This window comes from Chiroxiphia lanceolata, chromosome 33 (assembly GCF_009829145.1).
Source record: "Chiroxiphia lanceolata isolate bChiLan1 chromosome 33, bChiLan1.pri, whole genome shotgun sequence".
Classification (NCBI taxonomy): domain Eukaryota; kingdom Metazoa; phylum Chordata; class Aves; order Passeriformes; family Pipridae; genus Chiroxiphia; species Chiroxiphia lanceolata.
This window is the reverse complement of record NC_045669.1, coordinates 436,466-463,255: the sequence shown is the minus strand read 5'-3', so window position 1 is coordinate 463,255 and position 26,790 is coordinate 436,466. Positions and strand designations below refer to the sequence as shown.

General features: G+C 58.0%; 1 protein-coding gene and 2 long non-coding RNA genes across 4 annotated transcripts; 2 read left to right on the top strand and 1 right to left on the bottom strand.

Annotated features, from left to right (window-relative positions):
- The first annotated feature begins 6,288 nt into the window (after nucleotides 1-6,288).
- LOC116779953 lies at nucleotides 6,289-7,168 on the top strand. Of its 2 annotated transcripts, XR_004354264.1 has the most exons (3): nucleotides 6,289-6,308; nucleotides 6,569-6,634; nucleotides 7,028-7,168. It is a non-coding gene; the product is annotated as an uncharacterized LOC116779953 (long non-coding RNA). The 2 variants fall into 2 exon arrangements; XR_004354265.1 differs by lacking the exon at nucleotides 6,569-6,634 and having other exon boundaries at nucleotides 6,290-6,308.
- A 4,579-nt stretch (nucleotides 7,169-11,747) lies between these two features.
- LOC116779954 lies at nucleotides 11,748-13,675 on the bottom strand. The gene is made up of 3 exons (XR_004354266.1): nucleotides 13,629-13,675; nucleotides 12,628-12,703; nucleotides 11,748-11,978 (listed from the first exon to the last, which is right to left on the bottom strand). It is a non-coding gene; the product is annotated as an uncharacterized LOC116779954 (long non-coding RNA).
- Nucleotides 13,676-21,164: 7,489 nt separating this feature from the next.
- On the top strand, nucleotides 21,165-22,353 carry LOC116779943 (PHD finger protein 7-like). Its single transcript, XM_032674469.1, has 5 exons — nucleotides 21,165-21,276; nucleotides 21,364-21,470; nucleotides 21,683-21,796; nucleotides 21,896-22,014; nucleotides 22,148-22,353. The coding sequence occupies exons 2-5, from the start codon at nucleotides 21,439-21,441 to the stop codon at nucleotides 22,156-22,158; spliced, it is 276 nt and encodes a 91-aa protein (XP_032530360.1). The 5' UTR covers nucleotides 21,165-21,276; nucleotides 21,364-21,438; the 3' UTR covers nucleotides 22,159-22,353.
- Nucleotides 22,354-26,790: the final 4,437 nt, after the last annotated feature.

The following is a 26,790-nucleotide window of genomic DNA, read 5'->3' as shown; positions in this document are numbered from 1 at the left end:
ACGGGGGGAAGGGGAATTCACCCGACTCTTGGAGATTTGTTTGTCTGGTGGTGCCCCAGGGAAAAACAAAACCCTGTCAGTCCCATCTAGTCTGTCCCATATTCCACCCAGGAACCCTCTACCAAACAGATCCACAATGAGGTGGGGGGAATTCCAGGGCCCTTTTTGGGCTCTGACACGTCACAGCCAAAGGAAAACCCCTCAGTGGATATTTCCACCAGTTACTCCGGCATGGACAAAACTGGCAGCACCTTTATAAAGGACTCCCTCCAACAATCTGAGGAATAACACTTTTTATTAATACAAATTGGCACAGGTTAAAGGTTCGTGGTTGTCAGGGACAGGGTCTGGTTGCAAAAACACACTTCAAACAATGTCAGAATTGTTGTTAAAGCAAAGCAAAGCACAACCTCTAAACCAAACCAATCCACAAATACATTAGGAAGCAAAAGCCAGCTCTAGTCCTTCCAAGCAGTGACTAACACGCAGAGCTGACACTTCCCACCCAGCACAGGCGTCCCTGAGGGGGAGGAAGGCAGGTTCAGTGGAAATCTCCCTCCAACTCTTTCCCCATTTCCAACTCTCTTTTATGCTCTTTCTTTAAATTTAGGAGGAGTTTGAGGGTTTCTACTGAAAAGTGCTACAATTGTTTCTGACTGCCTGGAGAGCTTTGTGAGGCATCGTGACCTTATCCCAGCTGGGAAGCGACAGTTGGAGTCTCTTTGCTGTCCGGGAAGCAGGAGCTGGTTTTCCTCTCTAATTCCTCTTCTATGTTAACTTTTAGCCTTATCTCTGTCTCCACACCCTGGGACCATTTCTCTGGCTTGTCCAGGTCCCCCTGGATGCCATCCTGTCCCTCAGGTGTGTCACCTGCCCCGCTCAGCTCAGTGTCACGGGCTCAGGGTGCCCTCCATCCATTGGCCTCCATCATTAAGGAAGATGCCGGATACTGGGGCCAGGAGTGAGGAATTGGAGGGTGTGGAGTCCAGTTGGGAATTCCTTGCTGGGGATAAGGGCACGGACAGCGGGATTGGGAAGGGGGCAGCAGTCCTCAACCTCTGGAGGTGTCTCCTGCAGAGAGGGAAGGACAGGAATGGCTTTGAGAAAGATCTTGCAAACTCCCAGTGGAGGAGGTGCCCAGGATGAGATGGAATTCCCTGTGGTGGAGGCAATCACAGCCCCTTGGGGTGCAGGGGCTGTAAATGCTCCCCCTGAGGGACTTCACCTCCCCTGGGCCCCTCCTCAGTCAACGTTCCTCAATTATCCAACAAATGAGGCACGAAGCAGAAAGGGGCCAAAGGAAAATCTTCCAGGTCGCTGCCAACTCTTCGGGAAATTCCAAGGCAAATAGTCAAGTCATTCAGCTGAGATGTTTTCCCAGCTGTCCCACAATGGTCTCTTGTGTCTGGTCAGGGGCCCGTAAGGATGGAAGGTGTTGTGGAAATGTGGCCAAAGGTGAGTGGAGAATTGAGGCTGTGTCAGGTGCCGGGAGCCCCCGCTCAGTGCCTGTCCTTGATCTCTGCCCATGGGGGTCCCAGCACAGAGGGGCCTCTGAGGCGGGTGGGGAGGGAGGGAGAGTGGGGTGGGAAGGTGCCATCCTGCTGAGGGACAGCGCTGGGCCCAGAGATATGATGTCATATGAGGGATGTGATGTCACAGAGGAGGATGTGATGGCAGAGGAATGATGTGATGTAACTGATGTCTTAAGCCCCTCTTTAGGTTTTATTTTTCTAATTTTTATAAGCTTTATAAGTTTTATAAGTAGTAGAAGTAGATTTTAAAAGCAGCATCCCTCACTCCCTTTCCCTGTATTACAAGTAGTTTACACATTCCTTAACCCTCTTACCTCATTCTATGCTCCCTATATCAAATCTACCCCTGAATTCAGTGGCAATATTTAGTCTCTTGTCAAGGCAAGGCCTAGGTTGTTTAGAGAACACCCATATCAGGGCCTGAACAACAAAAGAGAGTCAAGAACTAGGTGACTATATACTCTCTGTGCTCTGAAGATGATGAGACTGATGAAGAGGTGGTCCCAAAATACACCCCAGACTCAATTCTCAGGGGGTGGACCCGGGGTGGACCAGAGGAAAGGCTACGGGGTGGACACACTTGGGATTGGACAGACAATATTATAAAATGGACCATCTGGAGCACAGCGGCGCGTGTCTTTTAACATCCATTGCCTTGGCACAATTAAACCCTTTCCTTATCTCACCCCTAATTAACTGCTCTGGAGTTATTTCTTTAGCACCAACATTCCACAGCATCACACAGAAGAGGAGGTGATGTCACAGGAAAGATGTGATGTCACAGGAAAGATGTGATGTCACAGGAAAGATGTGATGTCAAATGACAGATGTGACAACATATAGGAGCTGTGATGTCACAGAAGAGGATGTGATGACAAAGGACATATGCGATGTCACAGAGAAGGTTTTGATGTCATATCATGCATGTTATGCCACAGAGGAGGTTGTGATGTCACAGTGGAGGATGTGATGTCATAGGAGAGATATGATGTCATACAACGGATGTGACGTCATAGAGGAGCTGTGATGTCACCGGAAGGATGTGATGTTACAGAGGAGGATGCGATGTCATAGAGGAGGATATGATGCCACAGAGGAGGTTGTGATGTCACAGCACGGATGTGATGTCACAGTGGAGGATGTGATGTCACAGGAGAGATATGATGGAGAGCTGACACTTCCCACCCAGCACAGGTGTCCCTGAGGGGGAGGAAGGCAGGTTCAACCCTTCTGTTGATCCCAGCAGTTTCAATGGAAATCTCCCTCCAATTCTTTCCCCATTTCCAAATCTCTTTTATGCTCTTTTTTAAGTTTTGGAAGAATTTGAGTGTTTCTCCTGAGATATTCTACAATTGTTTCTGGGTGCCTGGGGAGTTTTGTGGGTCATCATGACCTTATCCCAGCTGGGAAGCGACAGGTGGAGTCTCATTGCTGTCCGGGAAGCAGTAACTGGTTTTCTCTCTAATTCCTATTCTATGTTAACTTTTAGCCTTATGTATCTTTTGACACTGTGGGAGCATTTCTCTGACTTGTCCAAGTCCCCCTGGATGTCATCCCGTCCCTCAGGTGTGTCACCTGCCCCACTCAAGTCAGTGTCACGGGCTCAGGGTGCCCTCCATCCCTTCTTCCTTCCCTTTGGTGGAGGCAATCACAGCCCCTTGGGTTGCAGGGGTTGTAAATGCCTCCTTCTTGAGCGGTTTCACCTCCCCTGGGCTCCTCCTCAGTCAACGTTCCTCAATTATCCAACAAACGAGGTACAAAGCAGAAAGGGGCCAAAGGAAAATCTTCCAGGTCACTGCCAGCTCCTGGGGAAAATCCAAGGCAAAGAGTCAAGTCATTCAGCTGAGATGTTTTCCCAGCTTCCCCACAATGGTCTCTTGTGTCTGGTCAGGGGCCCGTAAGGATGGAAAGTGTTGCGGAAATGTGGCCAAAGGTGAGTGGAGAATTGAGGCTGTGTCAGGTGCCGGGAGCCCCCGCTCAGTGCCTGTCCTTGATCTCTGCCCACGGGGGTCCCAGCACAGAGGGGCCTCTGAGGCAGGTGGGGAGGGAGGGAGAGTGGGACGGGAAGGTGCCATCCTGCTGAGGGCCAGCGCTGGGCCCAGGGCAGGGCAGGGTCATCCCTGGGGACAGGGGCACTGGGGCAGCTGTGTCCCAGGGCCAGCCCAGTGTGGAGCCAGAGCCCTGCTGGGCTGCCAGTCCCTGGCCCCCCCTGCCTGGGCCAGCTCAGCAGAGCGGGGCCCGGCTGATGCGGGAGGACACGGTGTGCCCAGCTGGGACAGGGGCAGGGCCAGCAAAGGGCATCTGCCCCTCTGGGCTCTGCTCGGGGAGGGCGTGGCTGGACCTGCACCACTTGGGGGCTGCAGTGCCCGCAAATGGGCTGGAGCCGGGCACTGCCACCACCTCAGCACTTCCCTGGGCCCAGCCCTTGTGTGCCAGGGCCAGCATTGCCCAGTGCTCCCCCCAGTGCCTGCCCAGACTGGAGATCCCAGTCACCCGACTGTGCCCATTGCCCGTCAGCCCCTTTATCTCCCAGCTCCCTGTTTCCCTGATCCCGGGGTCCTGGTGCCCCAAGAAGGGGGTCAGTGCCAGCCCTGCGTTCAGTCAAGGGGTTGGAGTGGGAACAGGGACAATTGTGCTCAGACACGCCGGGTTTGGGGCTGGGCTGAGCTCTGGGGTGTCCCAGAGGGAAAGCTCTGGGAAGGGATGGGCAGGAGGACATGGGGGGATCAGGCTTTGGGGGCTGTTGGAGGATGGACTGTGTTGTTGTGGGATTGTCCCCACAGGGTATGCAGCTGCTTTCAGCTCCCTGCCCACCCCCTTGACACCCGCAGGTGCCTGGGCCCTTCCAGGGGCAGCTGCCCCTGCAGGAAGCTGGAGGGATGCCGGGGAAGGTGACTGGATTGGTGCTGCAGGCGGGATGGACTCTGTGCCAGGGCTGGGCTTGTGGCCAGGGCTGGGGGCTGTGCCCAGCCGGGCTTTGCCCCGGGGGCTCTCGGGGAGGGGGCAGGGAGGAGTCCCGGCAGGGATAAATGTGCTCCTGCCCTTGTGCAGCCTCAGCCAGCGCTGCCCAGGCCCAGAGGAAGATGAAGGTCGCTGTGCTCAGCGTGGCCCTGCTCTTCACCATCCTGCTGAGCCCCCCGGCAGATGCCAAGGTGAGGCCCCCATGCCACGGCCATGGGCTCAGGATGGGCCCCTTCCCAATCCAGGGGCTCCACCAGCACTCCCCAGCACCCCCAACCCTGGACCAGGCCACTTTCTTCTGGCCACAATTCCCTCTCTCCTTCCCCTTCCCACAATTCAACTCCTGCTGCTGCAGCTCCGCTTCCACACGGGATGCTTGCACCCGGCTCTGTCCTGGCACAGTCCCACCGTTTCCTGCTCTTTCTGACCCCAAATCCCACCTTTTTGGGGCTCCCCATCCCATCCTCTTGGACCCCTGGGGCATCTCCCCACCATCTCCTCTCTTTCCCAGCCAAGGCAAAGGCCCAACCCAAACTGGGCAGAACTGGGCCGAGCCCCACTGGAGTCCAAGGAGGACAAACAGGCCCAAGCTCCACACTGGGCTCAAGTGGGACAAGGCCTGGCCAGGCTGAAGTGGCACCAACTGGGATATGCCCTGCCATGGCCCATTCCCAGGGCCTTTTCTCCAGCCCCACAAGGCCAATCCTAACCAAGCCTTTGCTCTCCTCCTGCAGCCCTTTGATGCCAGCGGCGCTGGCTGCGGGAAGGTAAGTCCAGGAGTTGGGGGCACCCAGTGTGAGAAGTCGGGGGCACTTTGGGCCCCCCATCCTTTCCTGGCACTGGGGGCACCCCAGTGACCAGTGACGTCTCCTTGTCTCTCTACAGGGAGACATCACCAGCGTGAGTACCAGGGCTTGTGCTGGGCCCAGACCTTCCCCTCTGGTGGCCACCACCCTCCAGGGCATCCCAGTGCTCCCCAGTCCACCCCAGTGTGCACCGGGGAGGCCCCTTCCTCAGGGCCCCCACTCTATTCCCACACACCCCAGTCCACCCCACCACACACACACAGGGCATCATTCCCACACCATTTCTTCCCTTCTTTCTCCTCTAATCCTTTCCCTTTCAAATTGCCCACGACACTCGTGTCCAGAAATCCCCTTCCTTGACCCCTCAGTCCCAAACCCCCTCCCAGTCCCTTCCAGTTTTCTCCCCTTCCCCATTTCTCCTGTCCCCACCCCTGCCCTGCTTCATTCCCTGGGTCCCCTCCACTGGAATCCCTTCCTCCTCACCCGCATCCCCCACAGTCCCATCCCTTCCACACCCCAATTCCCATCCTCTGGGATCCCCAATTCCCCCCACTTCACCCTCTTTGGGTCCCCTCCTCCCCCTCTACCCTCCCTGCAGGCCCTGAATTCCCCTGGCTCTCCTTGTCTCCATCCCCACCCTGGGCCCTGCAGCAACAGGGATCCCGGGGGAAACTGGGTGCAGTGGGGCTGGGGGAGCAGAAGGGATTTTCCCCCTCAGACCGGGGCCAACCATGGTCTGGGGGGTCTGGGGACACCCGTGTCCCTCCCCCAGCCCCACAGGGGCCAATTCTGCTTAAACCTTTGCTCTCCTTCCCCAGCCACTCGGGGCAATAATGGGAGGTGGATGTGCTGAGGTAAGTCCTGGAGTTGAGATGTCCCCAGTGTGGGAAATGGGGGGAAATGTAGCCCCCCCCATCCCTCCTGTGCCTGGGAACACCCCAGTGACCAGTGACACCTCACACTCTCTCTACAGGGAAGCATACATTCCAATCGAGTGAAGAGGTCTGAGGTGGGTACCCAAAGTTCTGCTGGGCCCAGACTGTCCCGTTTCATGGTCATGACCCTTCCTTTGCATCCCAGTGTGTCCCAGTTCACCCCAGTCTGTCCCAGTCCAGTCCAGTGTGTCCCACTCAAGCTCAGTGTGTCCCACTACATTCCAGTGTGTCCCAGTCCAGTCCAGTGTGTCCCAGTCCAGCCCAGTGTGTCCCAGTACATCCCAATGTGTCTCAGTTCACCCCAGTGTGTCTCTAACTCTACCTTTGTCCCCAGCCCCCCGTGGCTGACCAGGTGGAGCTGCAGCGCCAGTGACGCTCGGCTGCCTCTCTGCATGTCCAGGTGAGAAATATGGGAGGGTCCTCAGCCCCCCAAAGGAGCCTGGCAGGGCCCTGGGGGGTCCCTGAGCCCTCTGCAGTGGGCAGAGTTTGGGGACAGCAGAGGGACACGCAGGGGGCTGTCCCTGCTCCGTGTCCCGGGGCAGCTGGACAGAGCTGCCCCCAAGCCTTGCCTTGCACTGGGGGCTCTGCAGACCCCCAGGGTCAGCAGGAGGGCAGGGAGGGGCTCAGGGAGGTGTCAGAGCATCCCGGGCTCAGGGGCTCTGGGGGCCACATGGATCTCAGCATCCAATTCCCTTCTCCTGCCCCAGCTCCCTGCAGACAGACGGGGTGGGGACAAGGCCCCTCCCATGTCCCTGTGGACACCGGGGGTGAGGTTTGGGGCTCTGTCTTTCAGGACTGGAAGTGGTGGTGACACCCGTGTCCTGTCCCCCTCCAGCGGCATGAGGAGATGATCATCCCTGGAGGACCCCCCTGATCCCCTGGGTGCCCTGGCAATTTCCCTGCAATAATCAATAAACCCCTGCAGCAAAACAAATGCTCTGTGTCTCTCTGTGTGTGTGTGTTCCCACATCCACGGGTGCCTTCCCGTGTCCATGTGTGTTCCCACGTCCCCTGGGGCACCCGGTGGTTTGGGGGCACAGCGGGAAACAGGGTCTGACTGGGGCTGTCCAAGCACCGTCCCCAAGGAGCACAGCTTGGTGTCGGGGCAGGGGAGGATCAGGGACAATCAGCCAAGGTCCCTCAGTCCTTCCCTGGGCTCTGGGAGGGATGGTGTGGGAAATAAAGAATCGGTTTTATTACAAGCAAATGAATTAAACAAATCACTAACATAGGAGTTTTTCTTTCCTTACCTATAAGGCGTATCGTGGAGCTGTAAGATGCCGGATTCATCCTGGAACCAGTGTCAGGGAAACATGGGGATGGGAATAGGGAACTGTAAAATGAATATTGGTGAGGAAACCCCTTATACCACATGGCTGGTCCTGGAAGCCGCCGTGCTGCTGGACACTCCACCTCCCAGCACGACACAGTCAACCAGGGAGAGGGGAATGCCTCTTCTATGACGTAAACAGGGTTGAACCTTAAGAATGTTTAAAAAGCGGGACTTTTGAATTGGAAGGTGTTCCTGGGAATCCTGCATGCCTAGGACACCCAGCACGTGTTGTAATTAATTTTTCCTTTTAGTTTCATTCATTTTGTTTTGCAAACTTTTGGCATTTATCTAAATTTAGTAAATGAGATTTTTCTCACACTACTGCTCACCCTCTGCACATAATCACGGAAAGACTAAGGTGCTCTAGTCCAAGGCCTGTTTTGGAACAGGGTTTCCCAGAGTCAGTTGTCCCGATCCCTGAAGGTTGGGAAAGCCAGGAAAGACGTAGGCAAAGAAGACATTCAGTATTTCTGCTTTTTTCCTGTCCTGTGGAACAAGCTCCCCCATCTTGTTGAGGGATGAGCCCACATTTTCCCTGCTTTTCCTTTTGTCACCTACAGACTTAAAGAAGTCCTTCCTGTTGTCTCTGACATCACTGGCCTGATTCAGTTCCATTTGGGCTTTGGCTTTACCAACTTCATCCCTGCATGCACAGACAGCATTTCTGTTTTCTTTCTTTGCGTCCACTCTCTGTAAGCTTCCTTTTTGTGTTTGAACAAGAAACTCCTTGTCAAGCCATCCATGCAGGCCTCCTGGAATTTTTGCCTGACCTCCTGCTTTTTAGGATGAAACTCTCTGGAGCTTGATGGAAGTGATCCTTGAATATTAACCAGCTCTTTTGTGTCATTTTGCTTTGCAAGGTGTTATGAAGGCTGTTAAACCCAACAAGTATGGAAAGGGGGTTTTGATGGGAAGAAAATTAGTAGGATCAAACCCAGGATGAATGGGCTCTGTCTGTAGCACTGTGCCAGATTCAGTGAAATGTACCAGTAACACAGTTCCTTGTGGCACAGCTGCTGGGATGTGGAGCACAAGTCCTCACTGCTATGTTAACTTATGACCCTTTGAAGTCATTCAGCCCCCAAGGACAGCTCCGTTTGTGTTCACAGAGATCCAAAGACAGTAAGAATCACTGCCCAGCCTAGTGTTCAAAGGAGATGACAGTGTAGAGATGGGGGGAAATACATTGGGGGATTTGTTCCCCAGTGTCACGGGTTTACTTGTTCTAAAAATACGAATGGGAATTTTCTTTCCCCTGCTGCCTGTGGGGGAGGGATGTTGGATGGGGAGGACAGTTTTCTGCCTTGGGTGATTACCTACCCAAAGGAGCTGGCTGGCAGAACTACATTCCAGCCTGACAGCTCTCTCTGGGGCTGGGGGGGGACATGAGGAGTTTTTTTCTCCCCTCCTCTCCTTGGAAAGTGGCACTTCACTTTTTGCCTTAACAGAGGCAAGGTGTGTGTGTGTTGGAAAAAGCTCTGAGGCCATTTTGCTCTCGACCTGGTCATCTGGCTGCCCTCCAGCCTCGGCTTGCCTGCACGCTGCTCTGTCTCCAGCCCCAATCTGCTCAGATTCCATCGGAGAGTTTTGTGCTCACCGACGAAAAAAGGGGAGTCCTGAGCACAGCCAGTCACAGACAGCGTGAGTTTAGTGAGAAAGAAACCGCCCTTCTTTCCCCTTTTCCCCTTCCCCTCCTCGGTGGGGGAAAATCTCCATTTTCGGCTTTTCCTGCGATCCGGGGCCCAACAGCGCCCCCTGCCGGCCAACACCGAGCACTGCAGGCCCCGCCCCTCCAGGGATCCAACAGCGCCCCCTGCCGGCCAACACCGAGCACTGCAGGCCCCGCCCCTCCAAGGATCCAACAGCGCCCCCTGCCGGCCAACACCGAGCACTGCAGGCCCCGCCCCTCCAAGGATCCAACAGCGCCCCCTGCTGGCCAACACCGAGCACTGCAGGCCCCGCCCCTCCAGGGATCCAACAGCTCCTGCCAACCGGGATTGGAATTGCGACAGAGCACAGGGAAGTATCAAACTGTTTCCTTTGTTTGAAGGGGACTTTTTGGGTACAGGATTATTGTTTAGTTGGTTTGGTGTTCTTTTGCTGGTTTTGCCAATACACATGTATCCTTTAATAAAGGGTTGGTATCTCTTCCTTTTTTCCATACTTCCTCGATTGGAGCCTCTTAATTTTGGATTTACAATTGCTGAGAGAGACCAGTTTGGTCTACTTCATAACTCATCCTCCTTAGCAAAACATTCCAGTCTCTTTAAACTCAGACAGGAGGATAGTGGAGTGGTTTCAACAGGCCCCTGGCATCTGGCCAGGGTCAAACCACGACACAAGGGGAACCAGGAGGATGTGGAGACCCCGTCACGGGAGAGTGGAAGGCTCAGACTAAGTTTTAAAAAGCAAAGTCTTGCCAGAGAGTCTGGAGGTGCAGGAAGGACTCCCTGGCTTTCTGAACTCCTTCCCAGGGAAGGGTTTGGGTGGGGCTGAATCCTCTCTTAGCCCTGGACTGTGTTCATGGTTTAAATTTAAAGGAATTACAGAGCTCTTAAACCACTTTGTCCTGCAGGTTTTCATGATGGCAAAACCAGAATATTTATATAAAATGAATAATTTACTTTATACAAATGATCAGACAAAAACCTTAATCAGAACTATTTACTGCACAACAGAAACACTGAAACAATACAAACACTAAAAGTCTACTAGTAGAGTCTAATATAGCATAAAGCAGTACAGGGCACTGGAACAAAGCATTTATTGAAGCAGTTCTATTAAAGCTGGAAAACAGAAATAATTATTGAGATCTGATGTAACTCACCCAGACCAAAGCTCGTGGGGAGATCTTCCTCTCAGCCTCAAGGAGTGACCTTGGAGGGCATCCCCAGCCAAGACAGGAATCTCCACACACCCCCCAGGGAGGGTTTTGTCAGAAAGAACTTGACTGCATGAGAGGGGACTGGACTTTTTATAGGATAAAGTGATTGAGTGCCAGGCCCGCCTTTCCAGGCCAGTTCTCAGCTTATCTGTCAACTCAGACTTCAACCAGTAGGCTGTGTGCTCAACGTTGGACCAACCAGGATGGTTTGAGCAGAGTTAACACCGAGAAAACACCCCGGCTCCAGCAGTTGATCTTGTGCGACAGCTTGATTATGAGCTTGATTGGACCTTGGGTCTGGCCAGGCTGGGACTATCCTGCCACAGTCCACCAGCCAGGGGGCTTCCCAACGTGGGTCACTGGGAATGTGGGTCACCAAGCCTGTTCTCAATGTGGGTCACTGGGAATGTGGGTCACCAAGCCTGTTCCCAAGGTGTGTCCTCCAACAGGTGATGGAGTTGGAGCAGCAGATGAAGCTCTTCCCACAGTCAAGGCACTCATAGGGCTTCCCTTACTGGTGGGTCCGTTGGTGTGTGGTCAAGGCAGAGCTGTGGGTGAAGCTCTTCCCACACTCCCCACACTTGTAGGGCCTCTCCCCAGTGTGGATGCGCCGGTGGTTGACGAGGGTGTAGTTGCGTTTGAAGCCCTTCCCACAGTCAGTGCAGCGGAAGGGCCTCTCATCCGTGTGCGTCTGCTGGTGCTTGAGGAGATCTGAGCTGCTCCGAGACCTCTTCCCGCACTCGAGACATTGGTAGGGCCATTCCCCAGTGTGGGTCTTCTGGTGCTGGGTCAGGTTGGATTTGACGCGGAAGCTCTTCCCACATTCCAAGCACTTGTAGGGCTTCTCCCCCGTGTGCACGCGCTGGTGGGAGACGAGATGAGAACTGTATGCGAAGCTTTTCGTGCATTCCCCACATTTGTAGGGCTTCTCCCCTGTGTGCACGCGCTGGTGGGCAATGAGGCCGGAGCTGTCTCTAAAGCTTTTCTTGCATTCCCCACATATGTAGGGCTGCTGCCCCCGTTCCTCAATGTGAATCTGCTGGTGGCGGATCAGGCGGGAGCTGACGGTGAAGCCCTTCCCGCATTCCAAGCACTTGTAGGGCCGTTCCCCCGTGTGCACCCGGCGGTGGGTGAAGAGGTGGGAGCCATAGATGAAGGTCTTCCCACATTCCTCACACTTGTAGGGCCGTTCCCCAGTGTGGACACGCTGGTGGGCAAGGAGGTTGCAGCTGCAGCTGAAGCTCTTCCCACAGCTGGGGCACTTGTAGGGCTTCTCCACGGCACTGACGCGCTCCTGCACCACCAGTTTGGAGCTCTGGCTCAAGCTCCGGCCGCCTTCCCGGCACAGGCTGGGTCTTTCCTCCTCAGAGCACCCTGGGCTGGCTTTGGAGCCCCTCCTCCGGGGGGATCTCCGGGCCTATTCCTCCCCGCTGCCTTCCTGTGCTGTGGAGCCCTTCAAAACAGCCTCTCCCACCAGGGTCTGCCGGGGGGATTTGTCCTCCGTGCCCTCCGTCCTCAGCTCGGGGCCTGGGGCAGGAAGGAAGGACAGGGAGGGGATTTGCCTCCGGACCAGAGGGAAGGGGGAGGAGAAGGAAGATGGAGAGGAAGGAGGGTAGAGAAGGAAAAAGGAGAGGAAGGAATTTGAAGGGAAAGAACAAGAAGAAAAAGCAACAAGGAGAGGAAGGAAGAAGAAGGAAGGAAGAAGAAGGAAGGAAGGAGAAGGCCCAGAACTGGACACAGCACTCGAGGTGTGGCCTCAACAGTGCCAAGTACAGGGGAAGAACCATTGCCCTGGTCCTGCTGGCCACGCTGGTCCTGAGAGAAGGAAGGAGCAAGGAGACAAGGAATGATGGAAAGGAAGGAGAAGACAGAACAAAGAAAAAGGAGAAAGGAGAGAAAGGAAGGAGAAGGAAGAAGGAGAAAGAGGAAAAAACATAAGGAAGAAGGAGAGGGAGGAACAAGGAGCAGGAAGAAGGAAGGAAAAGGAACAAGGAGTGGAAGGAAGAAGGACAGGGAGGGGATTTGCCTCCGGCCCAGAGGGAAGGCCAAGGACATCCCCCCAAATCCGGCCCCGGCAGGACGGCGGCGGCAGCGGGGTTGTCCTGCAGCCGGGGGCGATGCTGGGCTGGGAGATACAGGACAAGACAGGGCAAAGGGCCACTGACTTCCTCCACACCTGCCCGGGGGGCCCGTGGTATCTTCCTCTTCCTCACAGCCTCCTTCATCTGCCCAAGCTTTGGGAAGGAGAAATCCTGATGGGGGGGGGAAAACAAGGGTTGAGCGCGTTGGGTTGGGGGTTCCTCCTGCCCAAGTCCATCTCTAGAAGTCACTGAGCACCTCGTGTCCATAAAAACCTCCTAAACACCAAGTTTCAGCCAAAGTCCCCCCAGAACTCCAAGGTTCGGACCAAAAAAACCCTTCCAGGAGTTCCCCCTCTCAGGTCTCTCCACTTTGGGGTTCTGGGGGTCCCCCCTCTTTGGGTTGCTGGGGGTCCATGTGTATTGGGGGTCCCCCCTCTCTGGGCTGCTGGGGGTCCCAGGAATCCCAGGGGTCTTCCCACTTTGGTATTCTGGGGGACCCCCTTCACTGGGTTGCTGGGGGTCCTGCAGTTCCCCCCTCTCCAGGGTCCCCCTGCTTAGGGATGAGGGGGGTTTTGGAGGCCCCAGGGGTCTCTTCTCCCCTGAATCCTTGCTTTGGGGTGCTGGGGCTCTCAGGGATCCCACCTCTCTGGGGTCTCCCCCTCTCCAGGCTGCTGTGGGTCCCAGAAATCCCAGGGGTCCCTTTCTCCGAGCTCCCCTTTCTCTGGGGTCCCCCTGGCTGGGCTGACGGGGGTCCCAGCACTCCCCCTTCTCTGGGCTCCCCACTTCAGTGTCCCAGGGCTCCCAAGGGTACCCCCTCTCTAGGGCCCCAGTTCAGGGTTCCTGCACTCCCAACCCTCCCCTCTCTGCAGGTTCCACCCTCCTTCCAGGCTGACGGGGGTCCCGCGGTGCCGGGATCGCCCCTCTCTGCTCTCCCCACTCTGGAGGTCTCAGCAGCCCCCACCGCCTGTTCCTCCTCCTCTTCCTGCTCCTCTGCGCCTGGGGCCCCCCTGCCTGGCCAGACCCAGTTTTCCAGACCCCACACCCCTCTTTCTTTGACTCCAGGACCCCCCTGCCCCCACTTTCCTCACCATCCCACCTCTCCCAGTCCCTCCATCCCCCTATTTCCTTCACCCTGGAGACCACTGGACCCCCATTCCTGGCCATCCCACCCCACCTCACCCCCAGGTCCCCTTTCCCTTGACCCTGGGGCCCCCTGGAGCCCCTTCCCAGTTCTCACAGCTCTCCCCATTTCTCCCTTTTCTTGACCCTGGGACCACCCTGAGCCCCAAATCTCCCTGTCTCCCCACTTCCCCACTCCTGCCTTATCCTGCAGGGTGCTCCTGGAGTGTCCCAGGGACCCCCTGAATGCCTCATTCCTGGACACCAGATCCCCCCTGCACCCCCTTATCCAGACCACCACCCCCTGCACCCACTTCCCCAGCTACAGAACCCCCTGCACCCCCTTTCCCAGCCATCCCACCTCTCCCAGACTCCCTTTTCCTTCACCCTGGCACTCCCTGGACCCCCAGTCCTGCCCATCAGGACCCTCCTGCACCTCCTCTCCAACACTGGCACTCTCACCCCCTTCCTCAGCTCCAGGATCCCCTGCAACCCCTTTCCCAGCCATCCCACCTCTCCAAGTCCCCACACCCTCCCTTCTCCTTCACCCTGCCACCCCCTCCACCCCCACTCCTGCCTTTCCCACTCCCCAACCCCTCCTTTCCTCAACAGCCGGCACCCCCTGAACTGCCCTTCCTGCACATCCCGGCTCTCCCCACCCACTGAACCCCCTTTCCCTCACACTGGAGGCCCCTGCACCCTCCTTTCCTGGACACAAGGACCCCAGAGACCCCCTGGGCCCCCTCTCCCAGTCTCTACAGCCCCCCTTTTTCCTTCCCTCTGGGACACCCCCAAACCCCCATTCCTGGCCACAGGAACCCCCTGGCACCCCCTTATTCTGCACTAAGACCCCCCTGCAACCTCCTTGCCCGCCCAGCCCGCCTCTCCCAGCCCCCAGGCCCTGCTTTCCCTTCACGCTGCTACCCCCTGCACCCCCAGGCCTGCCTTTGCCACAACCCACAGGACCCTTTTCTTTGGAACACGGGGGACCCCCTGAACCCCGGTTTCTGGCCATTCTCCCAACCCCCAGGACCTCCCTTTCCCCCACACCGCCGACCCCTGGCCAGGGGATCTCCCCGGACCCCCCATCCCACCTCTCCAGAGCCCCGCACTCCCCTTTCCTCGGCCCTGGCATCCCCCAAAACCCCCTTCCCCAGCACTCTGCCCCCCGACAGCCCCAACACTCACCCCAAAAAACACTCCCAGCCTTCCCCCCTCTCCCATCTCCCCCCTTTGGGGGGCGGCAATTGGGGAACTCCCGCCACTCTTGGGGACAATCAAAGAGTTCCCGACGCGTGGCCGGGGCCTTTGTTCGGCCTGCCGGGAATTCCCAACAAACATCCCGGCCCCCACCAGCCGCTGGGGCCCGGGGGTCCCTCCTCTCCAGGGATCGAGCTGTGGGGACACGAAGGGACCCCCACGGGAAGCCCTTTGCCGCTCTCCCACCTCCCCTTCTTCCCCTCTCCCACCCTTTGCCCGTCGCCCCCCCGCTGCTTTGGCAGTGACCCACCCCCTCTCTCGCTCACTCTGGGGGTCCCAGCCCCTCTTTTCCTTCCCCTCTGCCCCTTTGCCATCGGGGCCCCCCCAACTCACCGGCGAGCTCCTGGCTCGGGGGATGGAGCGGGTGGAGGAGGAGCGGGCAGAGGCAAAGGAGGAGGAAGAGGAGGAGCATCGCCCCCCTGAGTGGGCGGGGAGGGGGAGCTCGGCTGCGATGGGTTGGGGGGTGTGCGGGGGGTTTTTGGGGGGGATGTTTGGGGCTGAGCCGCAAATGGCCCTCGGGGGGAGCTCGGGGGGTCCCCGGGAGGTGGTTTGGTTTTGCTGGGGGGGATCCCGGGGTGGGTTCCCGGCAGAGGCGGGAGGTGGGCGGGGGGATGCGGGGACCCCCCCGCGGTGGGGGTCGGTGTTGCGGGGTCAGGCCCCGCCGCCCCCATTGTCAGCCCGGTGCCGGCGGGGGGGGACGCGACGAGCCCCTTTTTTAGGGCCCCCGGAGTGGGGAGAGCAGAGAGGGGCGACAGCGGAGCTGGGGGACCCCCGGCAGCCTGGGGGGGCGGGAGGGGAAGCGCGGAGAGGGGGAGCACAGAGGGGTGGGGGGACCGGGGACCCCCGGCCCCTGAAAGAGGGGCTCCGAGAGGGGGGACCCCTGGGATTCCCGGCATCTGCAGCAGCCAGGAAAAGGCAGAACCCCGGAGAGGGAGCCCCCAAAACACGAGGGACCACCCTCTGGATCCCGGTGTTCCCATGGGAGCGTCCCAGTATTCCAGTGGGAGCATCCTGCTGGGAATGGGATCCACAATTCCTGGCTTGGGACCCCAAAATCCTCCTTGATTGCCACCCCAAAGCCCCCCATTCCCAACCTCCTGGATCCCGGTGTTCCCATGGAATCGTCTGGGATAATCCCAGTGTTCCCATGGGATCATCCCCTTGGGAATGGGATCCACAATTCCCCAAATCGTCCCTGAATCCCACCCCAAAGCCTCCCATTCCCGACTGCCTGGATCCTGGTGTTCCCCTGGGAGTGTCCCAGTATTCCAGCGGGAGCGTCCCGGGATCGTCCCGCCGGGAATGGGATCTGCAATTCCTGGCTTGGGACCCCAAAATCCTCCCTGAATCCCACCCCAAAATTCCCCATTCCCGACCCCCTGGATCCCAGTGTTCCCCTGGGATTATCTGGGATCATCCCAGTTTTCCCGTGGGATCATCCCAGTGTTCCCATGGGATCATCCCCTTGGGAATGGGATCCACAATTCCCCAAATCGTCCCTGAATCCCACCCTAAAACCTCTCATTCCTGACCCCCTGGATCCCGGTGTTCCCATGGGATCATCTGGGATCATCCCGGTATTCCTATGGGATCATCCCCTTGGGAATGGGATCCACAATTCCCAAATTGAAACCCCCAAATCCTCCCTGATTCTCACCCCAAACACCTCCTTCTGGCCTCTTTTTCCATGCCATATCCCAGTTTTCCCAAGGGATCATCCTGGTTTTTCCATGGGATCATCCCCTCAGGAACGGGATCCACAATTCCCAACTTCCCCCCCCCCCCCCCACAATTTGGGACCAAAAACACGGCCTCACCCCCCTCCCAAAATCCAGGATGTGGGGTCTGGGTCATCCCAAGAGGTTGGAGTGGGATCCACACGTGCAGATCGCGGAATTCCGAGAGAGTTTTGGGAATTTCGGGCGTGGTTTTTTCCTTAATATTGTTATTCAGGGTTGTAGCAAACCATGGGGTTGGTGGATTAAAATGAAAACATTTGGACGAGCCCAGAGGGTGAAATCCAGGACTTGGCGATGCCACGAGGGGATTCAGGTGTTTATGGGATTCAGGTGTTTACGGGAGGGGAAAAATCAGGGAAAAGGGGGAAAAAACCCGGGGAAAGCCGAAAAACTCCGGCTGAAGGACTGACCATAGAGTTGGTGCGGGCAGAGCGGCGCGGCGTGCGCGCCTCCGTCTCGGTGGTCACTTCCGGCGCCGCCATGCTGGGGAGGTCGGCGGGGCGACTGTCGGGGATCGTGGTGCTGGTCATGGATGTGTTTTGGGGGGGATTTGGGGGAGTTTTGGGGTGTTTTGGGGGCGAGAGGGAAGGGGAGACCCCCAGGGGAGGAGTGAGGGGGGACTTAGGGCGGGGAGACCCCCGGGAGGGACACTGGGAGGGGTTAAAGGTGACACTGGTGATACTAGGAGGGTCACTGGTGATACTGGGATGGTCACAGACCCCTCTGGTGACACTGAGGGAGGTCACTGGTGACAGTAGACCCCACTGGTGACACTGGGAGGACACTGGGAGGAAGCATCGAGGACATCCCAAAGGCAAAACCAGTCCCGCCAGCAACGTCGGACCCCAGATTAATGCAGCCAATCTAGAAGTTGCCGTGACAGGAGTCGTGTGGCAGCGCCAAGTGCTGGGAGATGCACCCCCAGCCAGGAAGCATCAAGGACATCACACACGTGAAACTGGTTCTGTCAGCAACATATCAAATCCCTTTATCAAATCCCTTCAATAAATGTATAGGATTGCTTTTTAAAATATTTTTGCGCATTTGCAAAATTAGGCAAGTGGTACTTTGGATGTTGTAGAGTTTAGCAGATTGTTTCATCCTAATGTTTCACCTGAGACATTGGAGGCTAATTGCAAAGCCCAAGGCTTAGCAGTATCTTTGCGCAGGTTTCCCTTTCATCCCCCTTGGCTTTTGGCACAGCTTTCCTTTCCTTCCTATTCTGTGGTTTCCCCTTGGTGTTGCAAGGGAGACGTTTGGAATGTTTTGCAATCCAGCGGTGCCACCGCCTTGATGCACTGAAGGCAGGGAAGCACTGGCGGGGTGTTGGCAGCCCCGTCCTGTCCCTGCTGCCGGCGGCCCGGGGGCAGGAGCGCCCCGGCGGTGCCATGGCGGGGTTCCCCTCAGGTGTGGGCAGCCGCAGCCCGGCCGTGCGGGGCGGCCCCGGCGGTGCCATGGCGGGGTTCCCCTCAGGGCGGCCCCCGCTGCCCGCGCACGGCAGTGTTGCCGGGGCAGCCTCTTCCCCAGGCACATCTGTGCGCTGTGACCCAGCGGCGACCGCTTCCCGCTCCAAGAGCCCGCAGGAATGGCTGCCTGGCTCCAAACTGCCCGCCGGGAGTGCGCTGGGATCGCAGGGGGAGCTCTGCCCGGGGCAGCCCCCGCACTCAGTCGCCCCGAGCCTTCCCGCCCTCCCCGCACACGGTCGGCACTTTGGGAACGGCCGCGGTCGGCGCTGGAGTGGCGGCGCTCGGGCACGAGGGAGAGCCCGGGAAAAGCGTCGGGAACATTCTGGCACTGAGGGGAGCGCGGGCTCCGAACTTGGGCACTGAAATGATCGTGGGCCCGAGCGAGGGAGGGTCCCGGGCAACGCAGCGCAGGAGAGGACGGCGAGCGGCGAGTGCCACGGGTTGGGCTTCACTGCCCTGGAGGCAAAAACTGCCCCATGTGCCATCCAGAGATTTCCCATCGACCTTTCCCCAAACCTGCCAAGTGGGACAGGACATCAGAGCTGCGCTCTGCCCAGACCCCAGGAAAGAAACCCCATCCCTTCCAACCAGCTCAGGGAAAAACATCCGGCTCCCAGCAGCTGCACAGAGGCTCCAGCACAGGAGCCTTGTCCCCCAGGCACATCTGTGGACTGTGCCCTGCCCAGAGCCCTGGGGCTGCCTGTGGAAGCCCCGAGGCTGCGGGATTTGCAAGGGGTGGCCTTTAAAGGGCTCTCCCAACCCCAAGCCTTCTACCCTTCTACGGCTCTAATCTGCACTGCAGTGTGGTACTTACACAAGGGGCAGCTATGTCCTGTGCTGGTTTAAAATCTGCCTGCCAGCCTGAATTCAGGCAGCGAGACAAAGACCCAGCTACCGGATTTTTTTGCTATTTACTAGGTGCCTCTGTGCCCAATGCTTGAACCTGCCCAGGACTCGCTGGATGGCAGCAGAGCCTTGTGGTGCCTCAGCCACTCCTCTCAGTCCCATACCATCAGCAAACGTGCTGAGGGTGCTCTCCATCCCTTCTGCCAGGCCACTGGGCAACCGGTCAAACAAGGCTGGCCCCAGCACTGAGCCCCGCGCTCACAACCCTCTGAGCTCTGCCATTCAGCCAGGTCTCAACCCCCTTAGTGTCCACTCATCTAAGCCACACTTCCTGAACTGCCTGTGAGGGTCTTCTGGGAGGCAGGGTCAAAAGCCTTGCTGAAGTCACGGCAGACAACAGGCACTGCTCTCCCCTCATCTAGCCAGCCAATCGTTCCAGCCCAGAAGGCTAGGAGACTGGTCAAGCATGATTTTCCCTTCCTTTTATTCCACAGGCTTAGAGATGACATGCAGCATGAGCTGTTCTGTCCCCTTTCTGGGGATGGAGGTGACCGTATTGGGCCTGTCATTTCCTGGGTCCCTCTTGCTGCTCTTTTTGAAGACTGGAGTGATGTCGGCTTTCCTGCAGTCCTCAGGCTCCTCTACTGGGGAATCAGCATCCCTGATGTGCTGGCAGTGTTCCCTGTGCCAGGGGCAGGAGCAGAGATTTGCCTTGGCCAGGGCCAGAGCCCTGGAGTGGCACTGCCTGAACAGCCCTTTTCGTGCAGAGTGGCTGCCCAACAGTCCTCGGTGGCTGCCCCAGGGCCTGGCATTTGACCCTGCGCTTGCTGCAGCAGCAGCAGCCGCCCCGGCTCTGTGGTTACCGAGGGCTCGGGACCCGCTGCGGAACCTCGGTTGCCAAGGGGCCGCCTCACACTGGGTGGTGGGGGCTGGGGCCATCCCTGCCCGTATTTCAGGTGCAGGGTGCTGAGGTCACAGTGGCCACTGTGACCCGTGGGGCCAAGGGCACAAAACGGGACTCTGGGCTCGGGCCCAGTGTCAGTGTTACCTGACAACGAGAGGAGAAGGAAGAGGAGGGACAGCGCTGCCCAGGGAGAGCCTCAGAGCTTGGGGCTCTTGGCCTGTGCTGCAGCTACAGTCACCTCACCCTTCTCAGACTACAGTGAAGGAGAATTTCGACGAGACTACAGTGGATAGGAAAAAAGGAGGAGAAGGCGGACAGAGACAGGAGTCAGGGGCAGTAGGGGGGCCCTAACCCCCCGGGCTCTGCCCCTCTGTTGCAAACGCCTCTCGCTTCTTTTGCACAGACAGTGGAGGAGCACCTGGAGGAGACCTCGGTGTTCCAAGAACAGGGACTCCCTGCTGACAGTCACCATGTCACACAGGGAGGAGGAGGCCCCCAGAGGGAGGGAGCCAGGTGAGAGCAAAGTGCCCCCCTCTCAGCCTGGCAGAGGGGCTGTCGGGGCGGGCAGCACAGGTGCCATGCCTGGGGCCATTGTCTCTCTCCCCTCCAGCATGCCTGCTGTGTCAGCAATCCGAGGCTGACCTGGACATCTGTGGGGAAAAACTCTTCATACATGGGCTCTGTGCCCACGAGTTCTGCCTGGTGAGTTGCTCTGTGGGCTCCCTCCACTTTTTGACAGGCAGTCCCTGCCACTCTCTCCTCATCAGTGAGTGTCATTTTCCAGCAGTTTTTTGCCACCAACTTTCCTGACCACCCGGTTCATCGAGGAGGACTCTGGTGTCTTCCCTCATGGGAGATCCGAGCTGTAGTCTCCCTGGCGGCTCAGCAGGTGAGACCCTGACTAGAGTAGGGAGATTTGTGCCAGGCAGGGTTTGCTGGAGCTTAGCCCAAAACCCAAGCAAGAAAGTCCAGCCCTTCCAAGCAGCTCTGGGAGAAGGAGGAGGCCCTGAGGCTGCTGCTGATGGGGTTACTCTGCTCTTTCCAGATCTGCTGCATCTGTGGCCAGAGAGGGGCCACCATTTCCTGCTGTAGAAGAAACTGTGACCTGAGCTTCCACCTGCCCTGTGCCAAGCAGGGAGGCTGTGTCACCCAGTTCTGCAGACCATTCAGGTACCTGCTGTCCCTTCCTCACCACCACCAGGGAAGGGCCCAGCACTTCTCTCCTCACCCACCCCTTTTCCCCCCAGGGCCTTCTGCCCCGCACACAGCCCAGAGCAGGCAGTGGAGGCGACTCCAGAGCCAGGCACCCAATGCCTCATCTGCTTGGAGCCTGTGGAGGACAGAAAGACCTTCAACACCCTGGTGTGCCCAGCCTGCAAAACCGCCTGGTTCCACAGGGACTGCATCCAAGTAGGAGTGGTTCTGTCACCCCCACGGGCACAGCAGGGGCTCAGCAGCACCAGGGCCTCACTCTTGCTGCTTGTGTTTCTCCTGCAGGGACAGGCTCTGCATGCTGGTCGTTTCTCCTTCCAGTGCCCCCTCTGCAGAAATGATGAGGCATTTATAAGAGATATGTTCACCATGGGGATCCAAATCCCCTTGAGGTTGGTGTCCTTCTGCCTGGCTCACAACACAGGGGGTGCAAGTGCTGTGCTGTGCCAGGGCCTGCCCCAGCAGTCCTGGCCCTGCCCTGGTCCCTGAGTCCCGGGTTCAGCTTCCAGCAGGAGCTGGAAATGGCACAGAGGGAAGGGGGAACACCCTGCACCTGCCCGATGCCAGGGCAGAAGGAGCTCATCAGTTTTCCTTTTCCCATCAGACCACCATCATGGGAGGGCTTTAATGCATTCGATGAGATGGGAGACAGACACAGGCACTGTGATGCCAGTGAGTGCCTTTTTCCAGGAGGCAGGCAGGAGGCAGAGGAGGAGGGGTAAGTTGCCAAAGCTGCACCCCAGGGCTCTGCAGGGCTTGAAGCAGAAGGACCCAGGAGAAGAGCTCAGCTCCTCCATGAACCCGTTTGCTTCCCCAGGCCCTGGGAACTGCTCCTGTGCTTCTCCTGTGTTGCCAAGGGCACCCACAGACACTGCTGTGGCCTGAGGAACAGCATAACCAGCTGGGAATGTGATGGCTGTGCTGGTCTGGGCACAGGTAAAAGGCAAAGTACCCTGGTGACCCCGGGCCTGGTGCTCCTGGGCCTGGCAACGGGTGTCCAGGGTTGGCTTGGCTGAGCTTGTCTGCTCCAGGAGGACTGGAGACACTGCTCTGGCTTATCTTGTCCCAGGCCTGGAGTGATTTTGGGGTCCCAAGCCAGGAATTGCGGATCCCATTCCCGGCGGGACGCTCCCACCAGAATACTGGGATGCTCCCACAGAAACACCGGGATCCAGTGGGTCGGGAAGGAGGGATTTTCCCGGGATTCCTCCCTACTCGTGGTGGGCGATGAGCAGCATCATGGCCATGCCTGCCAGCAGCTGCAGCAGCGCCGGCCCTGAGCCAGAATTCCGCAGGATCTTGGGAATGACGGACACGGTGCCCAGGGAGATGAAGCCGCCGGCGGTGAAGGGAAGGATCCTGGAGCCCGCGGCCGCCCCGGAGCCCTCGGCCAGCAGGGAACAGGTGGCACCGACAACCGCAGCCAGGACCATCACCAGCTGGAGATACATCACCTGGGGTGGAGAAACAGGGGAACTGGGAGCACTGGGAGGGACTGGGAGGGACTGGGAGAGGGTAATAGGGTCACTGGGAGCACTGGGAGGGATTGGGAAGGGAATGAGGGACACTGGAGGAAGTGGGAAGGACTGGGAAGAGAAGGGAATGGGAGGCACTGGAGGGACTGGGACCACTGGGAGGGACTGGGGGGACTGGGAGCCCTCGGCCAGCAGGGAACGGGCGGTGCCGGCAACCGCGGCCAGGGCGGTGACCAGCTGCAGACACATGGCCTGGGACACGGATAATGGGGTCACTGGGAGCACTGGCAGGGACTGGGAGGGGGTTAGAGGGGTAAGAGATGGATTGGGAAGGATTGGGAGGGACTGGGAGCAGGGAACAGGCGGCATCGGCAACTGCGGCCAGGGCCGTCACCAGCTGGAGACACATCAGCTGCGAGGGGATAACGGGGTCACTGGGAGCACTGGGAGCACTGGGAGCACTGGGAGAGGGATAATGGGGTACTGGGAGGGACTGGGAGGGGATTAAAGGGATAAGAGATGGATTGGGAAGGACTGGGAGCACTGGGAGGCATTGGGAGGGACTTGGGGCACTGGGAGGGGGTTACAGGGATAAGAGATGGATTGGGAAGGAGTGGGAGGGACTGGTGGGACTGGGAGCAGGGAACAGGCGGCGCCGGCAACCACTGCCAGAGAGGTGACCAAGTGGAGACACATCAGCTGGGAGGGGATAACGGGGGCACTGGGAGGGACTGGGAGGGGGTTACAGGGATAAGAGATGGATTGGGAAGGACTGGGAGGGACTGGGAGCACTGGGATCCCTCAGCCAGCAGGGAACAGGTGGCGCCTGCTTGGTTTGGTTTAGAGTTTGTGCTTTGCTTTGCTTTAACAACAATTTTGACATTTTTCAGTGTGTTTTTGCAGCCAGACCCTGTCCCTGAGCACCAGGAACCTTTAACCTGTGCCAATTTGTATCAATAAAGAGTGTTATTCCACAGACTGTTGGAGGGAGTCCTTTATAAAGGTGCTGCCAGTTTTGTCAATGCTGGAGTAACTGGTGGAAATATCCACTGAGGGGTTTTCCTTTGGCTGTGACGTGTCAGTGCCCAAAAAGGGCCCTGGAATTCCCCCCACCTCATTGTGGATCTGTTTGGAGGAGGGTTCCTGGGTGGAATATGGGACAGACTAGATGGGAATGACAGGGTTTTGTTTTTCCCTGGGGCACCACCAGACAAACAAATCTCCAAGAGTCGGGTGAATTCCCCTTTCCCCCGTTTCCCGGCACACACGGGAATCTGCTGAGGTTGGACAAGACCAAGGTGGTGCAGCCGGGTCAGGGCAACCCCCGGGATCGGTGCAGGCTGGGGGAGGAAGGGATGGAAGTCCCTGCTGGGAGAGGGCTCTGGGGGTGCTGGTGGGTGACAAATGGGACACGAGCCAGCCCGGAAACCCCCCGTGTGCGGGGCTCATCCCGGGGGCAGGGGAGGAGGGGAATGTGCCCCTCTGCTGCCCTCAGGTGAGACCCCACCTGCAGTGCTGCCTCCAGCTCTGGGGGTCCAGATCAGGAGGAATGGACCTGTTGGAGTGGATCCAGAGGAGGCCGCAAAGATGCTCTGAGGGCTGGAGCCCCACTGCTCTGGGGACAGGATGGGATAGTTGGGATTGTTCAGCCTGGAGAAGAGAAGGCTCCAGAGAGGCCTTAGAGCCCCTTCCAGTGCCTCGAGGGGCTCCCAGAGAGCTGCCGAGGGATTTTGGACAAGGACCTGCAGTGATGGGAGAAGGGGGAATGGCTTCCCACTGACAGAGGGCAGGTTTAGGGGGATATTTAGAAGGAAGTTACCCGGGTGAGGGGGGAGGCCTTGGCACAGGTTGCCCTGAGAAGTTGTGGCTGCCCCATCCCTGGAAGTGTCCAAGGCCAGGATGGATGGGGCTTTGAGTAACCTGGGCTAGTGGAAGGTGTCCCTGCCCATGGCAGGGGGTGGCGCGGGATGAGATTTAAGGTTCCTTCCCACCCAAACCAATCCATGATTCCATGATTCTGTGTTGAGACAAGTCCCTGTTGTGGGCAGTGACTGTAAACCAGTCCATTATCCCAGTCAAAACCAGGACAACAGGACAGAGACCTCCTGCTTAGTCTGGTGTCCCCTCGTGCAGCTACTGAGGGACTCTGGGAAGCCAAGGGCACCAGGAAATTGGGAAGGGAGACGTAAATGTGGGGAGAACAGGGCCCCCTTTTCTCCTCCCCTTTCCCTCTGTGAGTCACCACAACACTTCCCTGCGGGTCACGGCCTGAGGAGAACGACCAGGTCCCAAATCCATTTGGAACCAGAGGGTGGGAAAAATCCCACAGGAGGGACTGCAGAAACAAGAGGAATTTCTCCAGGTGCTCCCAGCCCTGCTCAGGGGGAAGGAAGGAGACAGTCCAGGTGGGATCAGCTGCACCTCAGGCACGCTGGTCACGTCTCTCATCCATCTCTCTCTCAAACACCAAACTGGGGACATCTCCTTGTCACAACGGAAAGCTCTGGACACCTTAATGTAAGAGTCCAGGAACTTTGTTTATTGAAGATTGACAGCAGCTTAATATACACTCTATAATAGGCTCATGAATGTTACAAGGATTAGGCTCCTTATTGGTACACAGTTAGGTGGTGATATCATCTTAACTGCCTTTCATTGTTTACACAGGTGGCTCGTTAAGGGTCTTTGTTTTGTTAATGCCAAGCTCCTGTTTTTCAGCTCAATTTAGAATGCCCAAGGACATTGCTGCTTTCTCACGGCCCTGCTATCTCAGAGTTCTCACGGGCCTAGACAGACTGTGTCTTATACTTTAGCAGTTCGTCCATGGCCTTAGCCATGTTCATATGTCCTCGCATTTCTAACCAATCTTTTACAACATCTCCTTCTTCCAATGAGCTGCTGATTCTACACTTTGGATAGTCCAGAGTAGGATCTTTGGTGTTGAGGGGCTGTAAATGCCTCCTCCTTGAGTGGCTTCACCTCCCCTGGGCCCCTCCTCAGTCAACGTTCCTCAATTATCCAACAAACGAGGCACGAAGCAGAAAGGGGCCAAAGGAAAATCTTCCAGGTCACTGCCGGCTCCTGGGGAAAATCCAAGGCAAAGAGTCAAGTCATTGACCTGAGATGTTTTCCCAACTGCCCCACAATGGTCTCTTGTGTCTGGTCAGGGGCCCGTAAGGATGGAAGGTGTTGCGGAAATGTGGCCAAAGGTGAGTGGAGAATTGAGGCTGTGTCAGGTGCCGGGAGCCCCCGCTCAGTGCCTGTCCTTGATCTCTGCCCACGGGGGTCCCAGCACAGAGGGGCCTCTGAGGCGGGTGGGGAGGGAGGGAGAGTGGGGCGGGAAGGTGCCATCCTGCTGAGGGCCAGCGCTGGGCCCAGGGCAGGGCAGGGCCATCCCTGGGGACAGGGGCACTGGGGCAGCTGTGTGCCAGGGCCAGCCCAGTGTGGAGCCAGAGCCCTGCTGGGCTGCCAGTCCCTGGCACCCCCTGCCTGGGCCAGCTCAGCAGAGCGGGGCCCGGCTGATGCAGGAGGACACGGTGTGCCCAGCTGGGACAGGGGCAGGGCCAGCAAAGGGCATCTGCCCCTCTGGGCTCTGCTCGGGGAGGGCGTGGCTGGGCCTGCACCACTTGGGGGCTGCAGTGCCCGCAAATGGGCTGGAGCCGGGCACTGCCACCACCCCAGCACTTCCCTGGGCCCAGCCCTTGTGTGCCAGGGCCAGCATTGCCCAGTGCTCCCCAGTGCCTGCCCAGACTGGAGATCCCAGTCACCCGACTGTGCCCATTGCCCGTCAGCCCCTTTATCTCCCAGTTCCCTGTTTCCCTGATCCCGGGGTCCTGGTGCCCCAAGAAGGGGGTCAGTGCCAGCCCTGCGTTCAGTCAAGGGGTTGGAGTGGGAACAGGGACAATTGTGCTCAGACACGCCGGGTTTGGGGCTGAGCTGAGCTCTGGGGTGTCCCAGAGGGAAAGCTCTGGGAAGGGATGGGCAGGAGGACATGGGTGGATCAGGCTTTGGGGGCTGTTGGAGGATGGACTGTGTTGTTGTGGGATTGTCCCCACAGGGTATGCAGCTGCTTTCAGCTCCCTGCCCACCCCCTTGGCACCCACAGGTGCCTGAGCCCTTCCAGGGGCAGTTGCCCCGTGCAGGAAGCTGGAGGGATGCCAGGGAAGGTGGCTGGATGGGTGCCGCAGGTGGGATGGACTCTGTGCCAGGGTTGGGCTTGTGGCCAGGGCTGGGGGCT